General features: G+C 44.0%; 1 protein-coding gene across 5 annotated transcripts in view; it reads left to right on the top strand.

Annotated features, from left to right (window-relative positions):
• Nucleotides 1–19,052, top strand: part of LOC127369479 (partitioning defective 3 homolog) — a 333,391-nt gene that overhangs the window by 226,449 nt on the left and 87,890 nt on the right. For all 5 annotated transcript variants that reach the window (XM_051410908.1, XM_051410907.1, XM_051410906.1 and 2 more), the window contains one exon: nucleotides 16,870–16,998. In XM_051410908.1, the coding sequence (XP_051266868.1) occupies nucleotides 16,870–16,998 (129 nt within the window). The remainder of the gene's footprint in view (nucleotides 1–16,869; nucleotides 16,999–19,052) is intronic.

Here is a 19,052-nt window from a genome sequence, read left to right as displayed (position 1 = left end):
CTGGATTAGTAAATGAAAGTGGAAATTTGAGCCACAGGTTTGACACCCTATGACATGCAATCAGCGCCATTGGCAAACCTTTTTTGAGTGGCTGTGTGCTCAGCCCAATAGGTGACTGCTGGGTGATTTTTAGCTGTGCACGTGGGCCCTCGGCATGCCCTCCTCGGCCTCATCATCGTTCTTCATTATCTTTGAGTGCCACTGCCACTTAAGAGTTGGCACGCGGTGGGCCTCACTGACACTCCCCCCCTCCACCACGCATTTAACACCAGGCCCTGTGCCTCCTGAATGCAAAGAGGCAGCCTCCTGGACCTCTCTCTGACTCTCAAGCTGTGTCTTTCTTTTTTTTGCTACTCCCTACTCCCTGACACCTCAAACAATTGTCTACTTAAAACTGTGACAGGTCTCACACCCACAAGTCAACACTGTCCCTTTCTATCCTCTCCCTGTTCTCTCACAATCCACCTAACAGGTTTATAAAGTTAGAGATGGCAAGGAACTGAGGTGAGAATGAATGCGTCCCACTGGATACAATAACAAACTTTTTTTGGAAAGAACAAAATGGAGTGATGTGAAATGCCTAGCAGTCAAAAGGGAGGAGAGGGAAACAAAGCAAAAGATCTGTTGTGTGTCTCACTTTTAGCGATTCTAGCAAAGTTTTGACAGCGATTTCAGAATATAAAAGTTTTCCTGTGCATGACAAAGGGTTTGGCTGACAGTAACTCAGCACTCTCAGGCTTACAAATCACAGATAGAATTTACTTGAGCAAGTTTCATGTGTGTCTCACCATTGCATCAAAACATCAAAAAGCCATCCTGATCGGGTTAATCCTTTGTAATGTTTGCCTCTGTTATTCACATTAGCATAAAACGGACGTGCAGGCACTCACTTTTTCCTGCATTTCTCACACATGCATGTCTTACACTCACGTTCTCCCTCTAAGGAGATTTCAAGGAGTTTGCAGCGCACTGCAATTTGAGCTCATTTGCATGCAGGCCTTTGGACGGCCTGATGAACGTGTAGTGCACGTCTGCTTAATGGACAGCCTGATTGGGAGTGCATTAACATCAGAGCCAGGGGAAAGGAGGATGGCCTAATACAGGGAGAGAGAGGGAGGATAGTGAGAGAGACTGTGAGATAAATACTGTGAGTGCAAGAATGACTGAAAGTGTGTGAGCGTGTGATGGAAAGAAAATTGACTGCCTAAAGCCCAAAGCAAAGAAACTGCAGTGCAGGGCCGCGGCTCCCCTGCCTCTCTGGCGTCTTACTGTACTGCCTATAGGATGGCAGACTGCCTGGTATAGAGTCCTGTACCATCCAGTAATGAATAGCTTATAATCTAAAGAATGAATAGCAATGTGCATGCATGCATAGGATGAAAAACCAGCCCTAGGCATCTTCACATCATTGTTATTTCAAGGATGTCTGTTGCATGCATGTATCACTGTGTCCATGTCTGCATCCAGTGGGATATATGGGAGTGCAGGTCGGCGCATTATCCCCCAAACCATTGTATGTGATTATTCATGTCATTTCTAGTGGATAACATGTGATCATTACTTTCTGATCCTATCAGGTTTGTTTAGATGTTGGAAGCTTTGCCCAGGGCTCTGTTAGCATGCTTGCAGACAATGATGTCTGGGCCCTGGCCTGCAAGACGCAGTTCAACATGCCTAATGAGGTGTTGTTTATCTGCTCTGTAACTGACTGACCTCTATCCCCATCTCCATCTCTTGATGTGTTGACCGTATTTTATGTATGCGCACGCAAGAAAATACCCATCCTGAGTCATTTATTATAGGAGAGAGTGTTCAATTGTTGTAACAAAGTAAAAATTCATATTTTAATGGGTTAATAAGACTCAGATTTTTGCAGTGTGTCAGCATATGCATTTGTTAAGACATATATATGCACATCCATCTGTATATTGTTGTTAGGTGCATGTGTGCATTCATATTTCTAAACAATTTTGTGTGTGTGTGTGTGTGTGTATAAATGTGTTTTTAACAAGAGCGAGGAAAAATGCATCACACTGTAGGAAAAGTACAGTAGCATGAAAGAGACGAGCAAGTGAAGGCTGCAAAAATGGAAGACTGGGTTGGGACAGGGAATGGGGGCTTCAGAGGTGCGGGGGGGGTGGAAGGAGAGAGGGAGCGTGTGCACTGGAGTGAACTGGGGCACCATGGGAGAGTGGGAAAGGAGGATGAAAAGGAAAGGGAGAGGGGGGAATGAGAAAAGAAGGGAGCTTTTCACAGCGGCAGTCACGGCATCGTGCTACTGTCTGCCTGGAGGGAGGGTTGAGGATCTCTGGCGATTTTGTACATTTTGTGTGTGTGTGTGTGTGTGTGTGTGTGTGTGTGTGTGTGTGTGTGTGTGTGTGTGTGTGTGTGTGTGTGTGTGGTTTCAAGGTGCATGTGAATTTGCATGGACGTGCATGTGTAATGACTGTTTGCATGTATATGTGTAGATGAAAAGACTGTGTTAATGGCCTCTGGCATCACCCTCACCCTTTCTCCCTGGTGCTTCCTCACCCACCCACACACACACTTACCCCTACCCCCCTACTCCCACCCTCCCCACCAATCTGATAAGTGGCATGCCTCACGCCGAGCCATCAGCCGACACTGGAGCTCAGTGTGACAGCCGTGCATCTCCCCCTTCTCCCCTCTCCCCCTCCCACCCTCCATCACCCCAGGGACCTTGTCTGCCTTCTCCCTTCAGATGCAGCCCCACTCAAGGCTACATGGAGAGATGCAGGAGAAGGGGGTGTGGAGTGGAAAGGGAACCAGTGAAAGCTGGAGTGGAGGGATGCTTTCTATCCTTCAATCTTTATTATTCTTAGGCAGTGTGGAAGCACGCTGGAAGCTCGCTGGAAGCACCGGTGTGTGGGGGGTTAGCACGAGCGTGTGCGTTTGCATGCATGCGTGACTATGCCTAGAATATGGATACCATGCCACGAAAGCATGATTGCCTTATGTGCTGCATGGGAGTAGGTAGTTAGCGTGTACCAGCGCTGCTCCGTGTCTTCATACTAAAGGATTCTTTCTGCTTGTGTGGGTGTGAACAGCTGATGGCGGGTAAGCCAGTTTGATCATTAGTACGCCAACATGGTACATGCATTAGCCTGGATTTTTATACACACACACAGGGCTGAGAGCGTGCCTGATGGATCAACACAACAACTTATAACACACCCCTTGTCCCCTACACCTTCCCCAGCACAACACACACACACACACACACACACACACACACATACACACACACTCACTCTCACAGATGCTTGTAGTATTATGCCACAGTTGATTTGGAGACAGCAATTAGCCGCCTCCACATGTGGGCCCTGACATCTGCTGAATGTAATCTGAGAGAAAATGATAATTGTTCTTCTTTTGCTCTGCCTCACTCATCATAATGTCTGTTCTGAGGTAGTAAAGGCAAGCACAGGGCACAGCATCAAGCTGGAGCTTGTATGTGAGAATAACTGGCAGCTGGAGTGAAATGATGAATATGAGTAATGCAGCAAAAGATAATTACATGGAAAAAATAATGTAACACATCAGGGACTGTGGATGGTGAATAAACATCAGCTCAGCAGGGTGGTCAGTGATTAGGGATTGTTGCTTTTTTAGTCGTCAAGTGGGCAAGAATTCACTCCCTTGAAGTGCCCACGAGCAACGAAGTGACTTCCTGTCAGCTGACCCTGACCTTTGACCTCCCTGTGGAGGAGACTAAAGCAGGGTGAGCCACAGATTTCCCCAGTCATCAATGAATATTTCAGAGGGAACTCAATAGTGGACTTTGGCAGCTTTTGGCAGCTTTGCCAAGTGCAAAGTCATACCTCAATATCACCTTCAAATGCCTGCATAGCTAAAAGAAATATCATGTCACCGGGGGCGCTACACAGAGAGGGGGTCAGCTTTTTCAACTTTTTGGGAAAAACATCTTTCTAGCAGAACCCCCCTCCTACTGCGTCTTCAAAGATCCCAGGACTTTAAAGGGGTCATTTTTGCAGGGTGCACTCCACACTCCCTCACAAAAATGTCCTCTGAGTGTGACATCCCATTACTCCCTTGCCAATCATGTACCAAAGATGCCCAGCGGGGGCCAAACAACAAACAACAAAGTCCCCCACTGAGAAGATTAGCGCCACTGTCACAGAGTGCAGTGATGGGAGATGAAAACGGTAAAACAACAAAACTCTTCTGTACGCCAGGTTAAGGCAAGCGCAGCTTTATGTCTGGTGTCAAAAAATTGGATGTCACTGTAAATTTCTGGCGGGGTGAAGCATTTCGACGTAGGGAGAGACTGAGTGATGGGAGGGGGAGGAGAGGATGCTCTGCGTCTTTAGCAACTATGCAAGAATGAGAGATGGCCGTTTCAGACATAGGGGGCAGCGGGGGAAGGGGCGGGGGGTGTAGCTGTCCAGCCGCACTTCCTCTGCTTTTGGCCACTCGATGCAAATGTGATTGGGCAGCACTGGGCCTCCATCAGACAGCCCTGAAGTAATTAGGTTTAGAATGATCATGCAGTGCTCGGAGATGGACCTTGAAGCATGCGGAGAGGTGGGGAGGCTGATGTGTGTGTGTGTGTGAGGAGAGGTGGTGTTGCACGATGGAGTTAATTGAATCTGAAATCTTGTCGGCCTGAAATGAGATCCACCGATGTCTCTCACGCTGCGTCTCAGGCAGAGGGCTGCAAACATGACTGAATTCATAAAGTGTGTTATTAAAGAGCTCAAATTAAGTGTAGCAGTGCACCCCTCCATACTCTACCAGGCCTGTGACTACTAATGATCCAACCCCAGTGGAATCACACCCAGACCCTCCAATGGAAACCCAAGACTCCCTTCTTCTCTTCTCTTCTCTTCTCTTCTCTTCTCTTCTCTTCTCTTCTCATGTTCTCCCTTTTACACTTTACACTTCAGCTGTCCTCCTTACTTCACTCTCCCTCTTTCCCTCCCTGCATCTCTCCTCTCATCAACCTTGATGTTCCAAACAGAAACTGCCTGACGTTTCTCAACTTCCTCCCTCTCTGTTTGATATTTGTTTTTCACACTTTGAGACACTTTGATTCCACTTTGATGTTATTTTTTTGCTTTGGCCCGGATCGCTTTGATCAATCAGAGAAAGGCTGTTCCGATGCGAGTCGACTCTCAGAGGACTGGCGGATTTGAAAATAATGAGAAAACATTAAGAACACGTACTGGATCTGAGAACAGCACAATCCCATTTTGTTTTTCTAAATAGTGCAAATGAATCACTAATGCCCCCCATAATAAACCATATTAAATGTATGTTTTGGAAGGGAAAAAAGTTTAAGTTGAATTAGAAATGCAAAGCATGCTCGATATTACAGAGACAGAGGTGAGAAATGCACATGGGAGAACCTATTTATTTCCTCCTATGTGCTATGCAAATGAAGTGGGCTGCCTGCTACAGTAGGACTCATTGCTAGTCTGCTCACCCATCCACCAGGCTTAGCATGTAATGAAATAGAGGCCTTTGGCTGAAATGACCTTTCCCATCCTTTCCCACCTGCTGATGTGTGCGCACACCTTAACATGTGAATGAGAGGATAGGTAGTGGGAGAGAAACAATCACAAAGGCAAGGAAGACAAAAAGGCTGGGAAAATTGCTTTTGAATTACAAAGGTAATATCAATCGATGTTGAATTACACTTCTGATTTCCATCAAAGGCAACCAATTAAAGCTAGGAACCGTATTCCTCTTGTTCTGCCGGCGTCTCGACATGTGTTCGGCATGTAAAGTGAAATTGTCTATTTTCTTACTCCTGCTTTTCCACCCCCCACCTCCCACTCTCTCTCTCCTACTCTGATCTTTTTTTTCTGTCTTTGGTGAGGATGCCGGAGAAATGGAGATTCTTTTCATGGCCAGATCGGGATTTCACTGCTCCCTATGTTTGTCGTGAAGGAATCTTAATTGGGCTCTCACTGCCATACCAAGATGTGTGAGTGAATGCAAGGCTGAGGGAGAGAGGAGGAGTGTGTGATGATGGACTGAACTGTCCACAACAGCAGATAAAGACTAGTTGATATTTGCAGCTGCAGATCCATATTAAGTCCGGCTGTGTATCAACAACTGTATATCCAGCCCAGTATACATAGCCATTTCTGCACCTTCTGATTTATGTCCAATGCCAACGTTCGGGTGTGGAGGTCAGGGTGGTTGAGAAGGGGCAGTGCAAAAGGCTATTTTTCATCAGAAGGTGTTAAAAAAGCTTCCTAAGTTACAAAAAAGCAACAAGAACACAGGGCAGGACAGAGAGAGTTACTGACATGTGTTATACAATAGACTTTCATACAGGTGTCCCAACACAGACCTGAAATTAGTGTTTGCCTTTTTATTAACCATAACCACAATCCTTTGTTAACCATAACCAAGTGTTTGAGTTGCCCTACTTTAACCATATTTGCCATAACCATGACTACCCCCAAACCTCGACCATAACGCAGTTGTCATACGAGGATTTTCAAAATCTTGTGAATGGACATTAAAGACGTTGTCGTTGACTATAATCTGAAGATTTCCTGAATCTCAATCTAATCAGTGGTACAAGTGGAACCAATACCAGCCATAAAACCCACTGCTGCCTGACACAAGGAGGATATTTGTTTTCTGTTTTGCTTTACCATAGCACACACAGTTATTGATCTTTTTCAAAAACCCACCTTCTTCCTGTGCCATAAAGTTTTATCTTTGTTATGAATTATTTCTTGACTTGAAACATGCTACATGCAGCATATTTAATTTAACATACTTTCTATTCTTGTAGTATTCTAATGTATTTTGCTTTGATCCAACTGTAGAAGGCCTGTAGAAGGCCAGTAGACAGAAGAGGAGTGTTCAGGGTTATTTATTTAACCCTGCTTGTGATGTACAGTCACTATCCCTGAGATTCCATGGGGTTCCTACTCTCGCTCATCCTCACTTTACTCACAATTACTGTCACTCCCTCCCCCTTTCTTTCCATATATCCACCCGTATCCCTCTTCCCTCCTCCTTCCCAGCTGCCCTGGAGATTCATCGTGGCATTGACAGAAAGACCTCTCCCGTCTCCCTCTGAATGCTGGGAGGGATGTATATCACGGATCAGCGATTCCGCTGTCTCCCCTCTCCGATGGACTCAAATACAACGCTTGGGCCGGTGTGTGTCCATGCCTGTATTTCAAAGTCTGACGTTTACGAGACAGAAAACCTGCCTCACTTCTCCCCTCGCCTGTCCTTTGGATGAGCATCTCGGAAATCATCAGCATTTGGGTGTCGCAAAACACATCTGTCTCCAGACTCATCAGCATGTAAATTAGTTGGGAAATAATTGCGTGAAGGCAAGATAATCAAAACAGAAAAGACAAGAAAAGAGGCCTGACAAACAAAATGAATTTATGAGGTAATCTTGTATCGTGACAATAATCTTAAACTATTTCCTCTCACCTACAGTACACCTCCTAATGGGCTTAGGTTGTACGACGTGAAAGCAACTGTTAATACATCACCAAACCTATTATCACTAAAACCCTCTGATGAATTTTGTACATCAGTGGTATTTTGTACAGCTATTCTAAAACTCAGGTTGCCTTTTTATTTCCTGCACTTCCACATTCACAATTGCAGTTGGCATCATTAAAAGAGCTGAGCAGACTTTGGATGCTGTGTTTGCTGAATGCTGACTTTTTGTATTTGAGGCGGCAGCCTAGCTGAGGATACAGAGAGTGGCAGTGATCAAAATGGCCCATTAGGAATGCAGTGTGCCATACTGTATCTAGGTCACAGCCTGAGCCACCCACTGTAGCTCTTCTACTGAAAAACCACAGCGTTGCACCCCCCACCCCGCTCCCCCTCGTCCCCACCCCTGCATTGCTGTGTGTGAGCGTGTGGGCTAGGATGATTAAGCATTAGCCAAATGTGAGCGTGTGTATGTATATGAGCATGTGAGATTGTGTGTATTTGTCTGCTTACGCATGGGTTGTGGCTGGCAGACGCTGTGTGTTTGTCTGTTTGTGCGTAAGGTGAGAGAAAGAAAATGTGCAGGATGATTATGAGTGGTAAAAATGTCAGCAGGTCAATTAACACAATATGACTTTGCCTGATCAGAATGCACACACACACACAAAGCTTACCCCAACACCTGAACTTCCCTCCGAGCGGCTCAAGTGTTTCTATGTAAATTGTCCTTCAGAAACTCCCTCCTCACTGCGCTCATACACTTTAACAAATGGATGTATGAATGCGTTTGGACTGTTTATTTGTGTTGTAATGAGAGGCTTTAATCAGGGGTGTCAGGGATTTGAAACGTTCCTCTGAGCGTGAGCAAAAACACCCCTCCCCTACTTACGCACTCACACACACACATACAACACACACACACACACACACACACACACACACACACACACACACACACACACAAATACACACACAACTCAGTGATTTATGTGAAACATTAAAGGCAATCATGTTGGGCTAGGCCTCGTCCTTTGTATTGCACAGGCTGTTTGAAATATGGAAAAGCCAAGCTGTCCCTTGATATACAGGCACACACATATAGATAAAACACACACACACACACACACACACACACACACACACACACACACACACACACACACACACACAGATGCTTGTGTGTACCTGCCATTGCTTAAATATGAATAATTGCCAAACAGAGCAAACAGATGAATTCTGTTTTTTGGGGGTTTTATCTCACAAACACACAAACTCACACACATGCAAAAACTTTTTGTTGTAGATAGACATTCAGACTCTCCCCCACACACACATACACACTTATTCAGTTGAGCAGTTGTGAGTTTAAAAGCAGAGAACATCCTCAGCCATTCTCTCTGATGCAGCTCTGTGTGTCTATATTCTGTCTGGTCTCTGTGGCTAAAAAGAACATTTCTCAACAAGAGCGGATTAACTAAATCTACCATACCCTCCTCCACACACACACATTCAAATATAATGGCAGAAACAAACATAGTGGAAGTACAATACAATATCTGTAGGATGGGATACCACCCAGAAATAGCCCTGCAGCTCTCTGACTGACCATTATTCGCACACATGTATTTATTTTAGTCTAAACCCTTTTTCTTGCTTTACTCCTCTTTCGTCCCCTTAGGGGTGCACTGAGGTGGTGCTGAGGAGCTCTTATGAGGCCCTGTTTGTCTTTTGCTCTCTTTATCTCCTAACAACTGGACCAGCGGTGGAATGTAGTTGTTGATCAGGCCATTGGACACACATACAGACTTTGTTTTCCTTTCAAGCCTTTTATTTTCCCTTATCAGAGCCAGCCAGGAAGATAAATCCTGAAACAGAAGTGTGAAGAGAGGAAAAACCGATGGAAGAAGACCTGACTGAGAGAGAGAGATAGTTGTAGAAACAACAGGAAATAGTGACTGACACGGCAGGAAAATAGATACATTTTAAGGCTGAAAACAATTTTCTGAAAGGGCGGTATAGCATCCATTTCCATGCATCTGTATTTCAGCCAGAAAATCTTCATTTCCATACAATAACCTCTTTATGGTAAACAGGTGGCAACAGTGATATTGGTTGAGAAAAAGACTGTCATTTAAATACAATGATGTGAGATGGCACACAATTCATATACCTGCAAATTGTTTTTCTTTTTCATTATTTTGGTGTGGTGAAAGATAACGTAGAGCGTCAGGGAAACTGAACATCCTTCAACGTGACAGTCTTCTTTGGCTGACCTAAGAGACGTAGAAGTTTCTAGTGAGGATAATTTTTTCTCCATGTTCCCCGTGGTACTGTCCCCCTACTGGGGCTCAGCCTGATGTCATGAATAAATGCATGTCATGCCTCCACGGTGCGGGACACGCCGATTTCCTCACCCGGCATGAACCATTTCGACTCCCATCCTCCCTCCCTCCCTCCTGTACCTCTCCCCACTGTTTTCACACTCTCGCTATAAGAATTAGGCCTGGCTTTCCTCCAGAGCTACAGCCAATCAACAGCAGCCCCCCCCCCTTCTTTCCTCAGGAGGAAATCGATTGGCTCTGTGTGCGGAAGCCTTTGTCCAATGAGGTGAAAGCACAGACATGTCATATCTCGCTGTGACCTGTAAGAGGCAGAGTCTCTGAAAAAGGCAGGGGAATGTGCAGCTGCATTAAGTCTGGTGTTATTTTAAATGCACATTCCATATCATGAACCCCAAGATAGTGCGAACTCACAGAGGTGTCACCTTTATCTTACACAGTCACTGATGAATCTCAGGTTGCAGTCCTTCTCCTTAAAAAGAAAAGCTTTTCTGAGGATGCCTCAAATTGTAGATTCTAGTTTAAAAGGGCTCTGGCTGAGCAGGGAAAGCGCTGACTGACATTACAGGTTGCGGATAATGAGTTCCACGGGGAGGGAGATAATCTGCTGGCAGTGGCTGAAGGAACGATGGGTGAACATCCTCCCATACCTCTTTGGGGTTGGTGTCCCTGGAAACCAGTGGCGGCGACATTACGCTGAGGCCACTTGGTGATAGCGGATGCCCCTTTAATGCCTGTTAACGATCGCTGGGTCACATTGTGATTCCCAGGGAAGAAAAAAAAAACTCCCTTTTTCTTTCTCTGACTGTCTTATTGGATTTTTTTTACAAGGTATGTGTGTGTCTCACCCCAGGTAGAGATGTTTACTCACCACAGCTGCAACAACACTTAGCTAGCGAGGAGGACAGACAAATCAGACAGCCTCGCCTTCCTAACAAGGCACTATTAAAATTACATGGATGGAGGACAGGATGTTGCCCTAGGTGCAACACTATGTAGAAAACATGAACTGCTTCATATTGACATGCCCTTGCAGTGGACAGTGATAGGAGAAGATAGAAAAAGAGTAATGTGTGTGTTTGTTTATGTGTATGTGCGCCAGTCTTAACTTTCTGCTGTGTACCTTTTGCCTTTAATAAGATGATAATAATGTCTCTTGATTTTTCTCTGAGAAAAAAAATAAAAATTTTATGGTGCTTTATAGATTATCACCATGAAATGCAGTGGGCGGAGGCCTAGTTATTTATTTTCTTCCTGACTGCGACGAATACAGTTTCGGGGGATGGGGGGGCTCAGACACCACACCAGACGTCTATGGGGGACTTCGCCCTGGGAGATCTGGATTAACTTTCAGGTTGGCCGAGCAGAAACCATAATGATTCTCTCTGTCTGCCCTTGAAATTATCTTCTCATCACTTACTCAAATTGATAGATGCAGTCACTTTTTCTTTCTGGCTCACCTGTTCCATTTGCAGGTTTGAATAATGATTTAACACCTCACATGATGAGTGCATCATGTGAGGTTAAACCAGGTAGTCCATCACATTCACTTTCAAAAAAACACACATTTTCAGGAGAAGAAATAGACAGCTTTTTCTGCTGTCCTCTCCCCCTAAGTCAGCAACTTCCTGTGAGCAAACCACAAATCCCCCACAGAAGATGTCAAAACAGATTAGCTTCTGTCAAATCTACTCCCCAGATTAAATGATTGTAACAATCAAACTGGCTTTGAGGCTTTGCATAATTTACTTTTTTTCCTCTTTGGAAATTCTCTTTGACTTTTTCCTCCTCTGTTGTGCTGCAGCCTTGAAGTATTATTACCCTGTAAATCGATGAAGATGATGTATGAGGCATCCACTGCTAGTGGTATAAACCCTTCTGTTTTCTGTGATATATGAGGATGTATCATATTGAATGTAGTACCTATTTACTGACTTCTTTTCTAGGAAACAGCATACAGCACATCCAGCTACTCAGTAATATTCCTAATGTGCAACAGTATTTGAAAACATTTTATTTTATGTGATGCTGTCGGCAGATGTCACAAACTATGATTGAACACACTAGATTATACTCTTAATGTTTCATTGCATCAGTGGACATAGTGTAACATAAATAAAGCATATATTATATATGACTGACACATGTTAGATTACATACCACCCAAATGCAGTTTGATGGCCAATCAGACATTATCGGGACCAAGCGGTGATGAATAGGGCAGGGCAGCTCAAGCTTTGAACGCAGCCTAACGCTCATAAATATTCCCTGTGTCTATCTGGATTCTGCAGGCATATCACTATCCTACAAATCAAATCTGCAACTTACTCAGCTGTTGTTGTTGCTCATGTAATCTGAACTGAATGTCTTTCTACCCAGGTGTTTTTTCGATCTACATCTCTCCTTGCCATCGTTCCGTTCTTCATCTTTTGAGGGCACCTCTACATTTGTATATTCATCACTCTTACGTACTGTTTGCCACAGTGAGATAGATGCTTATGAACGGACCATTAAACAGAGCTTCGGTCTAGTGGACTGAAGCAGAAAAATAATATCAAAGCTTTATGAAGAAGTAAATGGCATATCATTGTTTAATGAAGATTTGATGTCCAGCTGTTGCTCGACCATCGCAAGTCATTTCAAATAGATGTTTTACAGAACTTAAATTTAATGGTTTTAGTGGGGAAAAACAAGTCAGTGCAAGATTTGAGTTAAGATTAATCAGTTTGGGCCCAAATAAGTTTTCTTTCCCAAACTGCAAGGTACACAATTCATTGTCATTCTACCAGAGTTGCAGCTGCCAATCAATATCTTATTATCAAGGCTCATCAGCCTCAGTCTCAATACAACTGTCCTGATGCCAGCCCCGATTAATGCCAAGGTGCCAATACTGGCTCAAGAGTTTTACAGAAACGGCTGAGTTTCTTCTTCCCTCCTGACACTGATTAACTCCAAATCATTACAGTTTTTATTGGATTCACTTCGTTTCACAAATGAGACACTTATCTTCCAGAGACAGGTATGAAAGTCAATACAGTTTGCAGTTTTTGTACACACGCTGGTACCACAGAGTTTTGTATTTTTCCTGCTGAGAAAATGTTGAGTGTAGAAATATTACATTGGGGTTTGTGCGTCAGTGGAGGTCTGGTGGCTAATCCTGTGTTCCACCAACGGTCCCCACTGGCAGGACTGAGGCTGTTCAAGTGAAGGACAGAGCCATGTTGTCAGTGAACCAGCAAGTGTCCCGATAGCCTTCTAATAGCTCTGGTAGTATCATTTCTTTCCTCCGCCTCCGCTTTGATGTGGGCCCTCCTTCTTAGGCCACCGGCGATGGGGGAATAGCCTTTCATATGGGAGCTGCTGCATGCCCAGGGTCCTGCTCAGTCTAATCCACCAATATGTTTCCCTATGACAAATCCCTCACTGTATTGATGTTGATCCAGAAGAAGAAAAAAAAGTTGAGGGCAGAAGTTTGTCTCTCCTTAGGTTATTTTATGTTTTTTTTAGGGGGGCTCGGGGTAAGAAGAGACTGAGAAAAAATTGGAAGAGGAAAAGAGGAAGGTGAATTTTCCTCAGGAAGTTAATGAAAGTCCTTGAAGTGAGGCAAGGGAAGCTGTCACCTGCCCTGGTGATAGATAGCAGGCTCACTATTATTAGCATTCCCAGCCCCAGCCTAGAGTTTTATGCCTTACTAGAGCCATTTGTTGATTAATTAATCAGGTAATGTATGCTATCTGTGCTACAAAAGAGCCCAGATATTGCTCCCTTGGCTTCGCCTGGGCTCTCTGCAACCACAAACCAGGATCTCCTACCAGTCCACAGTGCATTCGAAAGATTACAATTCCAATGCAGCCACTACCAAAGAGAAGCCATTTCAACAAAGGTCTTGGCTGCTTTTAATGTAAAGTAGAATAATAAACATCCGTGAGAGAAACAGTCTCCCCATTTCATGAATATATTCACTTCTACCGGCCCAAAGTCAACCTTGTCTGATGTAATTTTTTCAGCTTTTGGAGAAAGTTTTCAAACTGTCAAATAAAGCTCAGCTATGAGGAAGGTAAAAATAAACTCGGAGTGAAGCACAGCGGCTCTGAGAGACTGCAGAGCTTAATGCTTTCTCCTGTTCCTCAGTCTGAAATTGAACGGGGCCGCTCAAAAAAGCCCATGAGAAACATCATAATCAATGTCTGTGTGTACAATGCAAGAACATACACGTAATGTAATATAAACAGTCAATAAAAATATAGTCATTTTCTGTGATTATATTTATTGAATTTCTTCTCACTTGTGGCCACATGCCCTCATGGCCATACACTTTTAGTTACTGCCTTGTCTTTACAATCATCAAATTTGTTCATAAAAGTGGCCTGCTTTTCACCAATCTGACGCTCATAAAAAGTTAAAGGTTTGCAGTTATCACATTTAAAACTAGTAACATATGACAGTAGTACAAACAACATGGGTTGCCCGAAATATATGCACACTCATTTCTATTAATTTAATTAATGTAAGTGGTTCACTTTCAGCAATTTCTTTTTTTCGGGGGGGATTGACTGGAAAGGTAGAGAGAGAGAGAGAGAGAGAGAGAGAGAGAGAGAGAGAGAGGATGACACGCAGGAAAGTGCCACAGGTCAGAGTTGAACCCATGGGCACCAGCTCTACCAGGTGAGCTACCAGGGAGCCCAAACTTTTTTCTGAACACACGTTCAGCTTTATTGCAAGGAATATTTTACCCAGATATCCCTTCCAAGGTTGTAATGTTATACAGAAGTCACGGTTCGGCTTATACCCCAGTTTAGGAGGCATGTTTCAGTACAAGTTCGGTACAGCAGGGAAGAAAACCAACTGCGTAAGGGTGTTTCTTTTCATTTATTTTGAACAGACAGTGTAAAGTGTCAGACAGACAAATCCTCTTGCTGAGAACTGAGGAAGCATTTTTCCACTGGCACCTTTGGTACACTTTTCAGTTTTATAGCTTTTTGTGACTTATTGCATTCTGGGAAAATGTTCAGTATTGTACAGTGTAGTACAGAAATTTTGAAATGTTCCTTATTTCCCAGTATCTCTTATATAATAATAATAATGAAATAAATATATATATATATTGAAAAATAAAACTTATTCATAACTAGGAGTTTTTCAATTAGTTCCACTTTGGCTACATTTAAACATTAAAGGTACCCAAACATTTATGCATTACACAACGGTGGTGCAATGCTGACACGCCATCCTTGTCTTTTCCACAACTCTCTCTGTCCTTTGCTGTTGTAGCTGACTGGGAACAACGGTCCGACATTTCATCTCGCTGTAGAGTGACTGACTCGCACGCCAAACCGCTCATTATGCTAACCTGCATGCGGCTGCGTGCACCGGACCATGACCACTATACCGTGATGGTTTGGCACGAATACACAAACCGTTACAGCCCTACTCCCTTCCTTATGTAATCTCTTCAACTTTACCAAGATTCATCACACAACTTGTCTTCCAACAGTTGTTGAGGGGCTAGTATGTATGATGTTATGATGTGTTCAGCAATCACAACTCTTTACCCATCAGACAGTACATTTTGACTCTCCATTTGGTTTTCACATATAGTATTTATTGAGCCTCTCCCAATTCCCCCTGCAACGAATGATTGAAGGCTGAGATGACCCCAGCGCCTCCCCTGGTTTTTAATCCACAATAACCTTAATTATAGCATTCATCTCTATGCAGATCCTCACCTCATTCATAAAATAATCCCTAAACTGTAATTACCTAAAGAAATCTTAGTTTTCATAGGTTATCAGTGTGAAGAAACATGGTGTTCAAATGGTTGCATATAATTCGGCTTTGCATGCCAGTATCAAAAACCACACACCATGGGTCAGAGTAAATAGAATAACATTGTATCTGTTGTATATGGTGTACAGATGTGCCTCTATCTCCATGTGCAAAATGACCATCCGGTGCACTTCCTGGATATCTGTCTGTAATACTTCCTCTCTCTGTATCCTGCTGTTTTGCATTTCCTCCACAGCTGGCACCCTTGTGGAGCAGCAGGAAATGACATCATATTTTCATGATATTGCCTTTCCTGTTCTGTCCTTTCTCTCCAAATTCTGTGCTCATGAATAAAGTTGGCGTTTGATCTTAGTGTTATCCACAAGCACATTGTTGTGAGTAATAAAGTCTCAGCCAGTGGAGTCACATAATAGAGTTGTCCATATATTGTGTGTGTGTTTGTGAGTTTACTGTACTCCCTGTCAAATGCATGCCTCCTTGCTATTTTCCATCCCTCATCATTTTCTCACACCCCTCAGTCAGCCTCCAGTCTCCAGTCATTTATTCGCCCGGCACCAAGCTCAGCCGACCAGGGGAATTTACGATCATCGGCTTGGCTTATTCTCACCTCGCTGTAAAGCTGTAACGGATTTACCGCCACCGGTGTGTCACTCCCGTCATTAAAATGTAAAAGTTTGCGACGCTGCCTGAAAAGTTACAAATGATGCCAGTGAGCTCGGCCGTTTCCTGCACTTACATTTCTCCTGGTTGCAGGTAGTTTGTTCCCTCCTCACTCAAAACTAAATCATGAGCTGTCAATGCTCCCATCACTCTAAGTAAACTCTACAGCTCAGGAAGGAAACAGGGAGCTCATCCTCTCTTTTGAAAAAGGGGGAGTGTAGCCATTTTCTACCTTTCAGACTTACTCTTAGCATTGCACACTGAATCTTTTCTGCTGTCCTGGATGGAGACTTGTGGCAGGAGGGAATTCACTATGTTGAGTTATCTTTTGATATGGCTTGATGCATTTTAATAACATTTATATGAAAATGGCCAAGTTATTCTTTCAATAACGAATGGGTACCCGGGGAGACTCCTCCTGAGCTGTCTCCCCAGTACAAACCCGACCTGAAGATTTTGACAGTTTGACACTTTAATTTCCTACTGAGTATTTCACCTGAATTTCCCGGACAAAGAAAGAGACATGCTGTTGTAAAAAAATAAAGTCCATATTGGGTTGGAAATTATTAAAGCCTGGGCCTCAATTAAATCCTCTCTGCCCTTCTCTTTTACTTAGGTTTGGAAAACACCGGAGGGATGAGCGGCCAGGAGACAGGATGGAGAGGAAAGGCTCCAGTAAATCTAAAGCTGAGGACATGCAGGCGTCAGAAGAGGAGACCCTGCGGATGAGGCTGGAACAAGAGAGGTGAGTGCTCAGACAGAGCCCTGGCTTGCTAAAAGCCTAAACAATTAAGTCCCAGCTGAAGAAAGAAAAAAACCCCACTGCTGACCGGAAAATTAGCAAACAACCTAATTAGCAAAATGGTGGAGCAAGGTTGGGAAATTCTGGGAAAGCACTCAGATGTCAATTTGTGAAATGTCCCTTTCTTTTATATCAGTACATTAAATAGATCATTTATGGATTGTTGTTGCCAGTGCCATTCAGAGGCGCTGACCTCCTAATGGTGCTCGTAGGGCCCCTGTGGATTTGGCATGATTGAATGGTGCTCATTATAATAGTGAAATCGATGTAACTCTGCATTTGTCTTCTCCTGCTGCTCGCCCAGGTTGTTAATCGCTCAAGAATACGCTGTTCCCTTTTTATCCGCCCCTCCTGGCTCTATGTCCTCTGGTGTTTGTGGACATCAGGTCGTCCAGAAGAATAAGGCGAGGCATTGGTTTTGCAGCGTACGCCTCATCCCTCACAGACAAGCCCCATTTAATTCCTTCCAGCAGGAGAGACAATATTGGTGGCAGGGTGAATGAAAAGACAGCTTGCTGCCTGCATTGTTCTCCAGCAGCCAAATGAACTCAGTAATCAAACTGCCGTTCGTAATGACAGCTAATTGAATAGAAACAATAGGGCTTGATACCGCTCCCTCTTACGGCGAAGGGAGAGAAGGATGGATGGCTGTCGAAAATGCATGGTACCACAAACACAAACAAGTGTGCCCATAAAAAAAAAAAACTCACAAAGGCCCTCTTCCTTGCTGAATGGAACATCTGGAGGCCTTGCTCAAAAAGCTGTAGCACATTTCTTTTTGGTATTCAACTATGACTTGTAGTGAAGGTCCTCTCCCCTGAGGGTGTGAGCCCTATGGCTGAGGGCCCAACACATTTCCCTCAGCGCACCCTGGAGACCGGCGGGCCTGGCTGTCCATGCAGTTATTTCCCCTTTGAGAAGCTCCCAAACGACTTTCATGCTAAGCAGCAGAATCAACAGAGACACACAGTGGGCATGAGATATGTAGAGTACATGCCCTCGTGCACAACCCTCCCCTCCCAACAAACACATACACAGATTTAAATCCCCTTTTCTTTTACCGCTGTCACCCAATTTCTTTGTCTGCTACTTTGTCTTGCAGCACATTCTCATTCCCTGTCTTGTTTGTGTCCGTTCTGCATGTGTGAGCTCCGGTCTCGGCTCCCTGTGCAGGAGGGCAACCTAATTCTTTCCTTTTGTACCTGTTCCCAAATCTCATCACTCAGCCAGGCTAGGATTGTCCCTTGGTTAATGGAAAGGGAATCCTGAGGGAAATCGTGGTGGGTAATAATAAACCAACCTGCCATGAAGACAAGTCGATATTCAAAGCATTAGGGTTCAGCAGGACGACAGCTCAGAAATCCATTACTTCTTGTATTTTTTGGTAGCTCTACTGTATTACACCTCATGGTGCTACTTTTGATTGTCATAGGTCTCTGCTTAAGGCACATGCTCTGATTGATTACATCTTTGCCATTGCGTCAGGACCATTTAAGAGTGTGTTTATAAAATTATGGATTGGATCGTAACAGGTTTCCGAAGCTGGCAATTGTCAGCCTGCACTGTGTGTCAGCACGACCCAGGGATGGGCCGCAGCCAAACTCCTGGCTCGGTTGACATTAGCGATCATTAATTCAAGCAGACGGTTTTGACAGGGGCTTTTAGTGATTCAAAATAGGATTCAGCGAAGAGGTGAGACAGATTAATTCATAAAACCTGCCCTTTTTACTCTGCAATAAGGCAGCTACAGTTATATATTTAAAACTCTGACCTTGATATGATTCACACAATTTATGGTTTGGCCTGCAGTCCTTGCAGACACAACTCGTTTATTTTGAGTAAAAATGTTCCCCTCCATTGATATCTTGTCAGCCTCTTATGGACTGAAGGTGATGGAGAAGAGAGTACATAAAACTTTAACTTCATTGCCAGAGCACAGTGCAGTACATCCACTTGATGAAGAGTGGTTATCAGCAGCATTTGTTTTGCTAAAATCT

This window comes from Dicentrarchus labrax, unplaced genomic scaffold (genome assembly GCF_905237075.1).
Source record: "Dicentrarchus labrax unplaced genomic scaffold, dlabrax2021, whole genome shotgun sequence".
Lineage (NCBI taxonomy): Eukaryota > Metazoa > Chordata > Actinopteri > Moronidae > Dicentrarchus > Dicentrarchus labrax.
This window is presented reverse-complemented; position numbering and strand designations above follow the sequence as displayed.